Below are 13,814 nucleotides of genomic sequence, written 5' to 3' on the forward strand. Positions count from 1 at the left end.
ACTTACTGTTGCTTTTAATGCAAAGAATAAATTTTTTTGTTCCAAAGGATGAACTATGGAGGATCCAAGAAATATTGGAATGTTTCTTCGGCTCATTAGTTGGGTCTAATGTTTACATCACACCGCCAGATTCTCAGGGTCTTCCACCTCATTATGATGATGTTGAGGTATGACTAACAGCTGTTTTGCTGCTCTGGTTTCATTATTTTGAATAAATAAAACGTTTTGTTTGAAGAATTATCTGCTTTATATCGTTCTAAACAAAAATGATTAGGACGTCTGTATTCCTATATTCTTGCAAATAGTGATTTATGGTTAGGTGATATTATTTTCTTACATAGATAATCATTCTGGTGAGCCATTTGTTTAATCCTACATATATTTTGTCTGTGAATTTGTGTTTGAGTGAATGCACAGGCATTCATTATACTTAGTTTACATTTTGTCTTTTCCAGAGTTTAATATTGTTGTGAACAGAGCAAAAAAGTCTGTTAAAGTAAAGTGGAAGATTTTTTAATAGCCTTTTATTAAGGGTAGTATGTTTTACTAAGGTAGTCTGAGCATTACAGAAATGTTGATATTTAAATTTCTTTCACTTTTTTTGTGCGTGTGGGTAGGTCTTTATTCTGCAGCTGGAAGGAGAGAAGCACTGGCGTCTTTACAAACCCACTAACCCTTTAGCTCGTGAATATAGCGTAGAAGCTGAAGACCGGATTGGAAGTCCAACTCATGAGTTTATTTTAAAGGTAAAGAATTACCATCATCAGAATATGTTCAATTAGATTTGACAATTTTCTATTTGTTGTGATTTTGTACATCTTTGATGTGACAGGTGACAATGGAATACAAAGGATTTTGGGGACTAAATTAATATGCCTGCTATCTTGGAGATTATTTCTGTTAGAATCCTGGGAACCATTGGGAATAGGAGGTGTATCAGCTTTAACCCAGTTAGTTTGACAATGCTGTTTCTCAGTTGATGGTAACAGTATTTGATTCATCTTTGGCATTATTCAGTATTAACAGGATGGTAGTATTAATGGCAGACCATTTTGTTTCCCAAAATAAGCCCTGAGCTTTGCAATAGCAATAGATTAGAGGTGGTCAGGGGAAATAACTCAAGGATATTTTCAAACCCTCCTTGGTAAAAGTATGACAACTCCACACTCTCTAGCTACTTCTTGGCCCATGATTGCTCAGGATTGAAAAGCAGCATTCAAGATTGTACTGAGTATCTTGAGTCCCTTTTGGAAGCATGCTGAAGCCTACTGTAAATGGCAGGAAAGGCTCACTACCTCCTGAACTACCCACCTTCCTCCTGTTCCACATATGGAAATGCCTTCAAGTTGCAAATTGGCTTCATTGTCCACTTCAGAACCCATTGAACTGGACACCTTGCAGAAGCAAGACATCCTCAACCCTGAAGCATTGCCTCATATAAAGATTTTGAATTTTTAGTTCTGCATCTTGCTAATGTGGAATTTAAACTCAAGGCCTAGGCATTGCTGTTTAAGTTTTCCTGTGATCACAAGACCCTGTCAGACATTGGTAGTGTGGAATGCTGCAGGTCCACTTCGTTGGTGAATGGCAGGGGAGCTGCATGGCCTCAGTTGTAGTGAGGACGAGGCCTCAACCCGAGGTACTGCCTGTATGCAGCTGCCCAGGGGAAGGCTTCGGAATCGGGTGCTCCACCTGAGTGTCGGAGATGGTGTGGTGCGGATTCCATGCTGGAGTGAGTGCTGACCCCTAGTGTTCGCTCAGCAGAAGACACTGAGCAACGGCAGATTACTGTATCATTCATGGGTTTTTTTTTGTGTGACTGAGTTTTACTGTTACATGTGCTGCTCTCTTATATATGCTATATGTTCCTTGTGCTATGTGTGACTGTTGGTACTGTGTGTTGTACCTTGGCCTTGGAGTAATGATATTTCATTTGCCTGTATTCATGCGTATTTATGTATGGTTGAGTGACAATTAAACTTGCAGTACACGCCTAAAATGTGTTTACATATTTTGTTCTTGTAAAGCACAAGAAAGTGCATGGAACTGTGGTAATTACTGAAACTGTTTACTACTTTTGAACGTCATAGGAAGTCATTCCTGCCTGTGGCCATCAAACTTTACAACTCCTCCCTTGGAGGGTCAGACACCCTGAGCCAATAGGTTGGTCCTGCACTTATTTCCTGGCATAATTTACATATTACTATTTAATTATTTATGGTGCAACTGTAACGAAAACCAATTTCCCTCGGGATCAATAAAGTATGACTATGACTATAATCACTTTAACTCAGTTTTTGGAGAAAAAATAATGCTGTTTTATGAATTTAGGAGAAATACTCTCACAATATACAGTATGTGACTATTAATAGCGACATACTGAAAAGTCCTTTTTCATATCACCCTGTGCCACCAGGTCAAATTTTATTTTATTTTATTTAGCAAAGCAGTGCAGAGGAGGTCCTTCGGGTCCTTCAAGCCATGCCGCCCGAGCAGCCCCAACAAACCTGATTAACCCTGACTTAATCGTGGGACAATTTTCATTGACTAACTAACCCACCCAGTATGTCTTCAGACTGTGGGAGGAAGCCAGAGGACCCAGAGAAAATGCACGCAGTCCACACGGTGGATGTACAGAGACTTCTTTGGACTCCAAACTCCAGAATCATGCCAACTGTTACGCTACCATGGCGACATTTAAGTTTTATCCGTGGCGTCTTAAGTTTTGTGTTTTTTAAATTTAAGTTTTATTAATAGTTAAAGTGAATTTTAAAATCAATGATCAAGAAAATAATTGTATAATACAACAGTCAAGTGCCAACCTTGACATTCAGAACTTATTCAGTGGTTTTGGAATTGGCTGCATTTTTCATGTTCCTGTACTTTGTGACAGGATAATCAATTAGTTTTAATTACAACTTGTGATAGTTTACTAAACAGTAAGTATTACAGATTGTTATAACAGTTGCAATGGATGTGAAAAGGAAATTGCATGTAAATTTGATCTAATAAAGGTGTCCTTTTGCTTTCTATTCTAGCCAGGTGATTTGTTATATTTTCCCAGAGGAACGATCCACCAGGCAGATACCCCAGCTGGAGGTTCATATTCTACCCACATTACTATAAGTACTTACCAAAACAAGTAAGTGCATGTTATACAACAGGAATTCTGCAGATGCTGGAAATTCAAGCAACACACATAAAAGTTGCTGGTGAACGCAGCAGGCCAGACAGCATCTCTAGGAAGAGGTGCAGTCGACGTTTCAGGCCGAGACCCTTCGTCCTGACATCGACTGCACCTCTTCCTAGAGATGCTGCCTGGCCTGCTGCGTTCACCAGCAACTTTTATGTGTGTTAAGTGCATGTTATTTTGGCTTAAACTTTGTATATGAGGTTATCAGTTTTTTTATTTCTTTGTGTTTAAGTACAAAAGGTGGAAGCAAGAAATGAGATCATAGCTGTTCAAAGTACATTTATTATCGAAGTATGCATATATTATACAAACTTGAGATTCATCTCCTAACAAAGCAAAAGCAGCCACGAAACAAAGACGCCCAAAAAAACCTATAATTTTTTCCCCACCCATTATGGGTGATCTGTATTTGTATTTTCCCTCAGTCTTGGGTACTGCACCAGAAGCCTAGGAGCTAGAGGGTTTGGCGCAGTATCCTTGCTTTTCCTAGTAGTGCACTCTTCTGGAACGAGATCTCAGATATCGTTCCTGGGATTTGTTGGAGCCACTCCACCAGTCCAGGTGTCACAGCTCCAAGCGCTGCTGTCACCACCGGGAGTACTCTGGCTTTAACCTTCTACATCCTTTCTATCTGCTCTTTCAAGCCCTGGTATTTCACCAGCTTCTTTCTTCCTGATGTTACTGTCATTAAGGATTGCCACATCTATTACTATTGCTTTCTTCTGCTCCTTGTCCAGTATTGCTATGTTTGGTTGGTTGGCCAGTACCTGCTGCTCATCTCTGTCATTCTCCACAACCTTCTCAGGTGTTTCCCATTTGGACTTGGGAGTGCCCAATCCATACTAAACGCAAATGTTTCTGTATACAATTCCTGCAACTTGGTTGTGCTGTTCAGTGTATGCTGTCCCTGCCTACATCTTGTACTCTGCTACTGTGAGCTGAATGGTTTCAGCAGGTTCTTTGCACAGTTTCCATCTTGGGTCTTGTCTGGTGTGATAGACCCCTGCTTCTACTGATCTCATGCTCAGCACTTGTTCTTGTGCAGTCAAGAGCAGCACCTTTGTGTTCAGAGGTTTCAAAAGTACATTTAATGTCAGAGAAATGTATACAATATACATCCTGAAATGCTTTTCCTTCGCAAACATCCATGAAAACAGAGGAGTGCCCCCAAAGAATGAATAACAATTAAATGTTAGAACCCCAAAGACCCCTACCAGCTCTCCCTCCCACACTTAAGCGGCAGCAAGCAACGATCCCCCCTCCTCCCACCAGCAAAAAAAAGCATCAGCACTGGCCACCGATCACTCAAGTGTGAGCAAAGCAATAGCAAAGACACAGACTTGCAGTACTTCAAAGACTACTTGTTCACCCAGTATTCGACACTCCCTCTCTCCCCCTAAGAAAGAGATGTCTCTGCTTCACAGCGAGAGGAGAGAAATAACAAACAACTCACTGGTTTACCATGTTGAAAGTCCGTTGCGTCGCTTTTTCCGAGCTCTGTGCCCAAAGATTTCGCGTCTCTGGGCACACAGCCTTAGATCTTCCATCTCCCTCGATACACTGATCTGCCTGGACACTGACCTTCGATCCATCCGTCTCCAGAGCTATGAGATCTCAGCCTTCAGAGACTTCAAAAGAACCCTGAAAGGGGAAAAATAGAGATACTGAAGATGGAAATAGAGCTGTTTCCAAAGATGCAAGCAAAGGAGTTGCCGTTAGGCACCGATAATCCTTCTAAGCTCCCTCAGCCCTGTCATTTCCAGCCATTGGTAGGACTTTCATATGTCAGCTACCTCTGATATCTGGCGATGGTACATCCTGTGCAGTGGCTTGTCCTGCCATGGCCTCTGGTCCTCTGGCTCTGCTTCACCCACATCTATCCCCTTATCCCCTGCCTGCTGTCTGAGATATTCTCCTACCAGGTCCTTCTTCAGGGGCCATTTTCCTGACATACTCATGGATGTTTCACATTTCTTCCAGGACTGGACTTGGCACTTCCAAGTTCCCATCCTCCTTTATTCCTGTGGGTGTACAGTCACTTGCTGTTGGATTTTGGGTGGAATCTTCCATGTATTGTTAGTAGTTTCTGGGTCTTGATATCAGCGGCTTTCAGTTTGTTCCTTGGCCCGGGCAGTATTGCGGCTGGGTATCTGATGACTGGTAGGGCGCATGTGTTGATGGTTCTGACCTAATTCTTCCAATTCAGTGGGCTTTTTAGGATCTGTCTCACTTTGTGTCCTTCCTTGTGCCCTCATCGTGGCTAGAATATCAAGAGCAAGGATGTGATGCTGAGGCTTTATAAGGCATTGGTCAGACTGCACTTGGAGTATTGTGGGCAGTTTTGGGCCCCTTATCTAAGCAAAGATATACAGGGATTGGAGAGGATCCATAGGAAGTTCATGAGAGTATTCCCGGGAATGAAAGGATTAATGTTTGAGGGCGACTGATGTCTCTGAGCATGTACTCTGGAGTTTAGACGAATAAGATGGGATCTCACTGAATCCTATTGAATAGTGAAAGGCCTAGATAGAGTGGATATGGAGAGGATGGTTCCTGTAGTGAAGGAGTCTAGAATCAGAGGGCAGAGCCTTAGAACAGAGGGACATCCATTTAGAACAGAAATGAGGAGGAATTTATTTAGCCGGAAGGGAGTGAATCAGTGGAATTCTTATCCATAGAAGACTATGGAGGCCAAGTCATTAAGTATGTTTCAAGTGGATGTTGAGAGATTCTTGATTAGTTAGGATGTCAGCGGTTATACAGAGAAGACAGGAGGATGGAGTTGAAAGGAATAATATATTTGCCATAATGGAATGAATGGCAGAACAGACTTGATGGGCTGAATGGCCTAGTACTGCTTCTATGTCTTCTGATTTTATGAGCTTGCCGAGGAGTGGGATAATCTGGTGTGCTATTTTCTTTTTTGTCACCATGCTTTCAATTAAGATGCTAAACTTGCTCCAAAACCTTGTCTTTCTATTTGAAATATGTAACTTTTCTCTCATGTAAATCCCCCTTATGCTTTTTAAGATTCTGAACTTTAATCAAAATTCAAAATAAATAGTTAATATGCCGTGCCTTACAGTTTTTCACCTCTTTCATCTCAAAATTATGATCTAAAGCCAAATTCAGTGGAAATTGTTGACTATCTGGTATGGTGTAATGATAATGCATGTGTTGAAAAATAGTTGAAAGTAAGAGTCTTGAAGTCATTGTTCTGAGTGATAGTATAAATTTAAAATTTGACAAAATAAAATACTGATTATGTTGGAGTACTAAAAATGTGATTACTTTCATTGAATGCAAAGGAAATCTGGAAAAAAATAATTTTCATCAGTTTTTGACGACGCTCAACAATGGTTACCCTCTATTTCCACACTGAATCTTATTAATGCAACAGCTTTTAACACATTTGCAACATGATTAAAAAATATATTTTCTTATTGCAGTAGCTGGGGAGATTACTTACTAGATGTGATTCCTTGGCTAGTGTATGATTCGATGAAAGAAAATCTTGAGCTGTCCAGAGGCCTACCTAGGCAATATCTTATGGTAATAATCTTTAATTATGTTTCGCTTTTAATATTTTTATTTTTCTTATCTATTTGCATATTGAGAACGTGGGCATTAAAACAATATCCTGCTTTCAATACTTCTTAGTATTCTGTAATATATATTTGAAATACATTTTTACCAATTCAGACTTTCTTTTGATTGGTTTACCATACAATTACCATCGTGATGACATGGTCTTTGTCTTAAAATTTGACTTGGACACAAAGTTGGCTTGAAGATGGTAGCCAAATTTTCTGTGCACAGCTCCTTGCTGCAGTCAAGTCTTGATTCTGCCAAAGGCTATCATTGGGCCTCTGCAAGGCATTTCTTTCAGTTGAGAAACTTCGAAAATCCGATGGTTATCCTATAAAATCGTTTTTCAAGTTGAAGCTTATGGATGGGAGATGACACCCACATCCCTTAAGGGAAAGTGTGAAACCTCTGACACCCGAGTAGAGGATCCTAGTTGTGGATCCAGGTGACATACTACTCCTCTCAGATGAAAATAAAGCACAGACATATTTAGAATTTAAAGGTTGCTATTTCGGCAGATGAAGAGCTGGTACAGTTGTGTGATGATGTATCATGCTAATAACTCTTCCCATTTGTATCAGAATTTTATGTTTGAGATTGCATAATAACAAAAGCATCCTAAATTTCTATGTAAGGAATTGAACCAGTTGGATAGAAGACCAAAAGTCAGCAATCTCATTGTGATGACTAGAGCATCTACATACAGTACTTATTGTGAGATGAAATTTGAAGGATGAGAAGCCTTTATATATGTTGCAAGATGGTTATGTCTCTGCTGGTACAAATTTTGGAATTGCAATAATGGCTGAACAGTCAATGTTTTTTGACATTATCCCACGAAATTAACAGCAGTTTCCAGATTACATTCAATCACACTTTGATGGAAGTCCAGACTTGCTTTTTGTTTTCCTCCTGCACAAAGAGAACTGTGAGGTAGTATTCTGCACCAGTAATTTTTAGAAATTATTGGTCTGACGAAAACGATCAGTATCTACAAACTGTCTTCACCATAAAAGAATCTCTTCAATGAGGAGGTTAATTCTTTTTATATGAGGTGTTGGTGATTAATTTACAACAGTTTGGCCCTTAAAATAACATATCTGTGGATTGTTACTCCACTGGATAGGTATTTCAAAATTCAAATAGTTTTTGTGAGATTTTTCCTTTTATTAAAATAAGATTAAATTTTTTTTTGACTTAACCTAGTATCTTCAAATCTTTTTCACATTCTGAAGTATTTTAAAACATTAAGTTAATAATTGTGCATCTTTGCTTGCAGAGTTTGCTTTGCCTGTGACAATTTTGCCATGTAGTTGACTCCTGAGATTGCTTGGAGTCATAGTCATAGAAAACAGGCCCTTTTGGCCATATAGTCTGTGCCAAACCCTTTAAATGGCCTTGTCCCATCAATCTGCACCCTTACCATAGCTCTCCATACCCCTCCCATCCATGTACCTATCCAAACTTTTCTCAAAGGTTGAAATCAAAATCGCATCCACCACTTCCACTGGCAGCTCGTTCCACATTCTTATCACCTATTTAGTGAAGAAGTTTCCCTCATGTTCTTATTAAACATATCATCTTTTCCCCTTAACTCTTGACTTCTAGTTGTAGTCTTACCCAACCTCAGCAGAAAAAGCCTGCTTGTTTTTACCCCATCTATACCCCTCATAATTTTGTACACCTTTATCAAATCTCCCCTCAATCTTCTACATTCTAGGGAATAAATTTTTAACCTATTCAACCTTTCCATATAACTCAAGTCCTCCAGTCCTGGAAACATCCTTGTGAATTTCACTGTACTCTTTCAATTTTATTTACATCTTTTCTGTAGGTAGGTGACCAGCACTGCACACAGTACTCTAAATTAGGCCTCAACAGCATCTTAGACAACTTCAACATAACATTCCTTCTCCTTTACTCAATACTGTAATCTATGAGGCTTGATGTGCCAAAAGCTTTCTTTATAACCATATATACCCATGATGCCACTTACAATGAATTGAGAACATGTATTCACAGATCCCTTTGTTCTATAGCATTCTGCAGTGCTCTAATATTGCTTAATGGCAACATTTTTCCGAAAAGTCAGAGGATCCTACAGCTATTCCCTGAGAGCACCTCTTTTGAATAGGAGAAACCTGTAGTGGTATTGCAGCCTGCATATTTGGATTCCTTAATTTGCTGAGGAGTCATGAATAGAACTGAACACTTCGTGTCTGGATTTCAGGTGTGCTTGGTCTATATTTGGCCTAATTTTGGAACTTGGTGACCCCGTCAGAACTAAGGGATCATTTGACTGACAAGCTGATGTGAAAGGTTTTAATGCAATATTTAAGAAAGTGCATAGAGTTTTCTAATCTCATGTCCTGTTCACTACTCATCCTTGAAGTAGCAGGATGAAACTAGACTGACTGTTCAGTTGGCACTTTTACTTATTGTGGGACAACTTGTTCTCTCTAAGTTTGTTTTTCTGAAATAAGTGATATTCTTTGAAATGATTCTGTACCTTTTAAATATAGAAAAGGAACCATGCTAAGTTAAGAATCTTTCCTGCTTTGTGCTTTATAGCAGATGAATTCAGGAGCAAATCCAGTAAAGAAACTGAGTGGATTCCTACGAGGATTGGCAGATCAGATAGAGAATGGAAAAGAAACCAGATCATCAGAAATGAGAAAGGATTTTATTTTAAACAGGTTACCTCCGTATGCAAGCAAGACATTGGGTTGTTTAACACAAGGTGATGATTACCTTCAACACATGAATAGTTTTCCATCTGTGATTTATTTCAAAAATTTGTAAATACTTGTGGAAAAACTCAAAAACTGAAAAGAATACTCTTTCTCCTCCTTATGCCCCATATGCTTCACATGCATCCGAGATCTTTAGGTATTTTGATAGTAAATGCTCTTAATCATGCATATTGCATAATACAAGATTTATGATAAATAACGTAAATATGTAGAGCTATTTAACTTGGATATGTTAAAATATCCATGATGAGATTGATCCATTTCTCTAGCAAAGCAACTGAAGTGTGGCAGTCACAGTGATATATAAGCTTCTGGGATGCATGATGTGATGGTCAGCATTTTCTGTTGATGGCCCACTATCCACAATTTCAAGTAGTGATAACTGTAGCAGTTCATACAGATCTTTGGATTTGGGTGCTAAAATATCACACAAATCGTTCTGTCTTTATCTGCATCTTTGGAAAGTCTGAAATCTTAGCAAGTTCATGTGGCCACAATGCCTGTTGCTCAATGATGGAGATGAATTCCCCTCAGATGTTCTTGATGTCATGTCTACTGCAGTGAGCAATAATATATGATCAGTATGAGTTGCTGCCACCTGGAATGATCAGAGGCCAAGAAACAGAGGGTGACAGAGGGTTGGAAGGTGCTAAATCATTGTGGGTAGAGCTAAGGAACTGCAAGGGTAAAAAGACCTGATGGGAGTTGTATACAGACCCTCAAACAGTAGAAAGGATGTGGTCTACAAATTACAGCAGGGAATAGAAAATGCATGCCAAAAGGGCAATGTTACAATAGTCCTGGGGGATTTCAATATGCAGCTAGATTGGGAAAATCAGGTTGGTGCTGGATTCCAAGAGAGGGAAATTCTAGACTGCCTAGGAAATGACTTTTTTAGAGCAGCTTGTGGTTGAGCCCACTAGGGGATCAGCTATTCTGGTCTGGGTTTTGCTTAATGAACCAGAATTGATTAGAGAGCTTAAGATAAAAGAACTCTTAGGAGTAAGTGATCGTAATATGATCAAATTCACCGTGAAATTTGAGAAGGAGAAGCTAAAGTCAGATGTATCAGTATTATAGTGAAGTAAAGGGAATTACAGAGTCACGAGAGAGGAGTTGGCCAGAATTGATTGGAAAAGGACACTGCTGGGATGATGGCAGAGCAGCAGTGGCTGGAATTTCTGGGAGCAATTTGGAAGGCACAGGATGTATACATTCCAAAGAGGAAGAAATATTCTAAAGGCAAGATGACATAACAAGAGAAGTCAAAACCAACATAAAAGCCAGAGAAAGGGCATATAACAAAGCATAAATTAGTGGGAAGTTAGAGAATTAGGGTGCATTTAAAAATTAACAGAAGGCAATTTAAAAAGTCATTAAGAAGGTAAAGATGGAATATGAAAATGAACTAGCCAATAATATTAAGGAGGATGCCAAAAGTTTCTTCAGATGCATAAAGTGGAAAAGAGAGGCAAGGGTTGATATTAGCCCAATTGGAAATGATGTTGGCGATGTTGTAGGGGACAATTGGCAGACGAACTGAATAACTATTTTGCATCAGTCTTTACTGTGGAAGATACTAGCAGTATGGTAGAAGTTCCAGGTGTTAGGGGTCATGAAGTGTGTGAAGTTACCATTACTAGAGAGAAGGTTCTTGGGAAATTGAGAGGTCTGAGGTAGATAAGTCAACTGGACCAGATGGTGTACACCCCAGGGTTCTGAAAGTGGTGGTTGAAGAGATTGTGGAGGCATTAGTTATGATCTTGTAAGAATCACTAGATTCTGGAAAAGTTCCAGAAGACTGGAAAATTGTAAATGCCACTCCACTTATCAAGAAGGGAGTGAGGCAGAAAAATGGAATTTATGGGTCGATTAGTCTGACCTTAGTGGTTGTGAAGATGTTGTAGTCGATTATTAAGGATGAGGTTGGTGATTTGGATGATGGAATTGATGGCTTTGTTGCAAAATTTGCAGATGAAGTTAGGTGGAGGGGCAGGTAGTTTTGAGAAAGTAGGGAGGCTACAGAAGGACTTAGACTGATTAGGAGAATAGCAAAGAAGTGGCAGATGGAATACAGTGTCAGGAAGTGTATGGTCATGCACTTTGGTAGAAGAAATGAAAGGGTTGACTATTTTTTAAATGGAGAGAAAATACAAAAAACGGAGGCGCAAAGGAACTTGGGAGTCCTTGTGCAGGATTCCCTGAAGGTTAATTTGCAAGTTGAGTCTGTAGTGAGGAAGGGAAATGCAATGTTAACATTCAAGAGGAATAGTATAGAAAAGCAAGGATGTAATGTTGAGGCCTTATAAAACACTGGAGAGGGCTCACTTGGAGCATTGTGAGCAGTTTTGGTCTTCTTAAAAAGTAAGTGCAGAAACTGGAGAGTGTTCAAAGGAGGTTCACAAAAGTGATTCCAGGATTGAATGGCTTATCACATGAAGAGCATTTGATGGCTCTGGGCTTGTATTCACTCAAAGTCAGAAGAATGAGGGGTGATCTAATTGAAACCTATCGAATGGTGAAAGGCCTTGATAGATGTGGAGGGGATGATTCCTATGGTGGGAGAGTCTGAGACCAGCTTCAGAATAGAGGGATGTCCTTTTAAAATGGAGATGAGGAGGAATTTCTTTTGCCAAAGTGGTGAATCTGTGGAATTCTTTTGCCACAGGCAGTTGTGGAGGCCAGGTCTGTATGTATATTTTAGGCAGAGATTGATAGATTCTTGATTAGTCAGAGCATGAAGGGACATGGGGAGATCAGGTCTGAGGAAAATTGGATCTGCTATGATAAACTGGTGGGGTCAGATTCAATGGGCCAAATGGCCTAATTGTGCTCCTATATCTTACGGTCTTATGGGCAGTGATTTGTACCTGATCAACAAAACAGTGTAGACACGAGTTCATGACTTACCCCACAGAAAGTGGTATTTTGTCAACCCTAGTTAACAAACCTTAGCCATTAGATGCATTTCTCCTCAGACAGATGGAGCTAGGGACAGAACCTTTGAAAGGCCTAAACTGTTGAAGTATTCCTTTCCCTTCTCCATGCTTCTCTGGTAACTCCTGTTTTCTGTGGAGCCATCTATTTGTTCTGGACTTGCTGGAATGCAGGGTAACCACTCCTGCAGCATGATTTGTTTTTTTTTAAGCAGAGGGAAACCTGATCCTGGTGCCCCACCCAAATTATATCAGCGGTTTGTAATGAAATTTGATCTGCTCCAATTGCGTCACCAGTACACCTGCAGTTGCTGCAATTCCTCTAGTAATGTAGAGATGGGACGTATTCCTGCTGTTAGAGTCTATCATCCCAGGCCCACACGGAATTTTACTTGCATTATTAGTTTCCCATCTGTGTGCATACTGCCTGTTCACGTATGTGGAAGCTGCTGATTGAGGTTTGATTTTTGCGTGCCATAAGTTATAAAATCAGTAGCACTTGCAGTAAGTCTTTGTAGGTGATTGAATTTTCAGGCGTTGGTCTGTTTAAACCTTGAAGGATGTCATTAGAAAGTATGAGAAAGTAAGTAACGTAAGAAAGGTAAATCCAGAAAATAATTTTGAGTTAAATCAGAAAAGTAGGATAAGTTTGAGGTTGGTAAAAGTAAATTTGCGACTAGTGCTAGTGAACACTTAAAACAAAAAAATAAGTATGAAATTCTGGAATTAAGCTTGGAATTTTTAGGAAAAAACTAAAATGACTGAGGGTAAGGCAGGGAATATTGTCTACATGGATTGCAGTAAAGGGTTTAACCAAGTCGCTCCTGTTAGGCTGGCCAGAAGATGAGGTCACATGGGATCCATTGGGAGTTAGTAAGTTGGACACAAACCTGGCTTGGTCTGAGGTATGAGGTATTGGGTATTGGAGGAGGAGTGGTCCAGCTGTTTGTAATGTATATGAAAATGTAGCAGGTCTGATTAGTAAGTTTTCAGACAGTACAAAAGCTGGTGGGATTGTGTATAGTGGGGATACATCAGGGTAGAGAGCAGTTGGAAATTTGGTCAGAGATATGGCAGATTGAGTTTAATTTGGAAGAAGTGATGCATTTTTGGAGGGAAAATGTAAGTGGCAGAACTCCTGGATGAACAGAACGATCTTGGGGTGTAACACAAGTGGATAGAGTACAGCATTCTTCCCTTTGTAGTCGGGGCATTAACTATGAAAAGCTGGCAAACCTCATTTCAGCTTGTATAAAACTTTGGCTAGGCCATGCTCTAGGAAGGACGTGAAGCTTCGGAAAGAGTGCAGAAGTGGTTCACCAGAATGTTGCTGTAGGGAGAGAC

At 39.8% G+C, this 13,814-nt stretch overlaps 1 protein-coding gene across 3 annotated transcripts in view; it reads left to right on the top strand.

The window, feature by feature from the left end:
• The window catches only part of riox2 (ribosomal oxygenase 2), a 30,222-nt gene that overhangs the window by 4,536 nt on the left and 11,872 nt on the right, over positions 1-13,814 (top strand). For all 3 annotated transcript variants that reach the window (XM_063050832.1, XM_063050831.1, XM_063050833.1), the window contains exons 3-7: positions 48-167; positions 618-746; positions 3,039-3,142; positions 6,643-6,745; positions 9,353-9,521. In XM_063050832.1, the coding sequence (XP_062906902.1) occupies positions 48-167; positions 618-746; positions 3,039-3,142; positions 6,643-6,745; positions 9,353-9,521 (625 nt within the window). The remainder of the gene's footprint in view (positions 1-47; positions 168-617; positions 747-3,038; positions 3,143-6,642; positions 6,746-9,352; positions 9,522-13,814) is intronic.

The sequence above is a fragment of the Mobula hypostoma genome, chromosome 6 (assembly GCF_963921235.1).
Source record: "Mobula hypostoma chromosome 6, sMobHyp1.1, whole genome shotgun sequence".
NCBI classification, from domain to species: Eukaryota; Metazoa; Chordata; class Chondrichthyes; order Myliobatiformes; family Myliobatidae; genus Mobula; species Mobula hypostoma.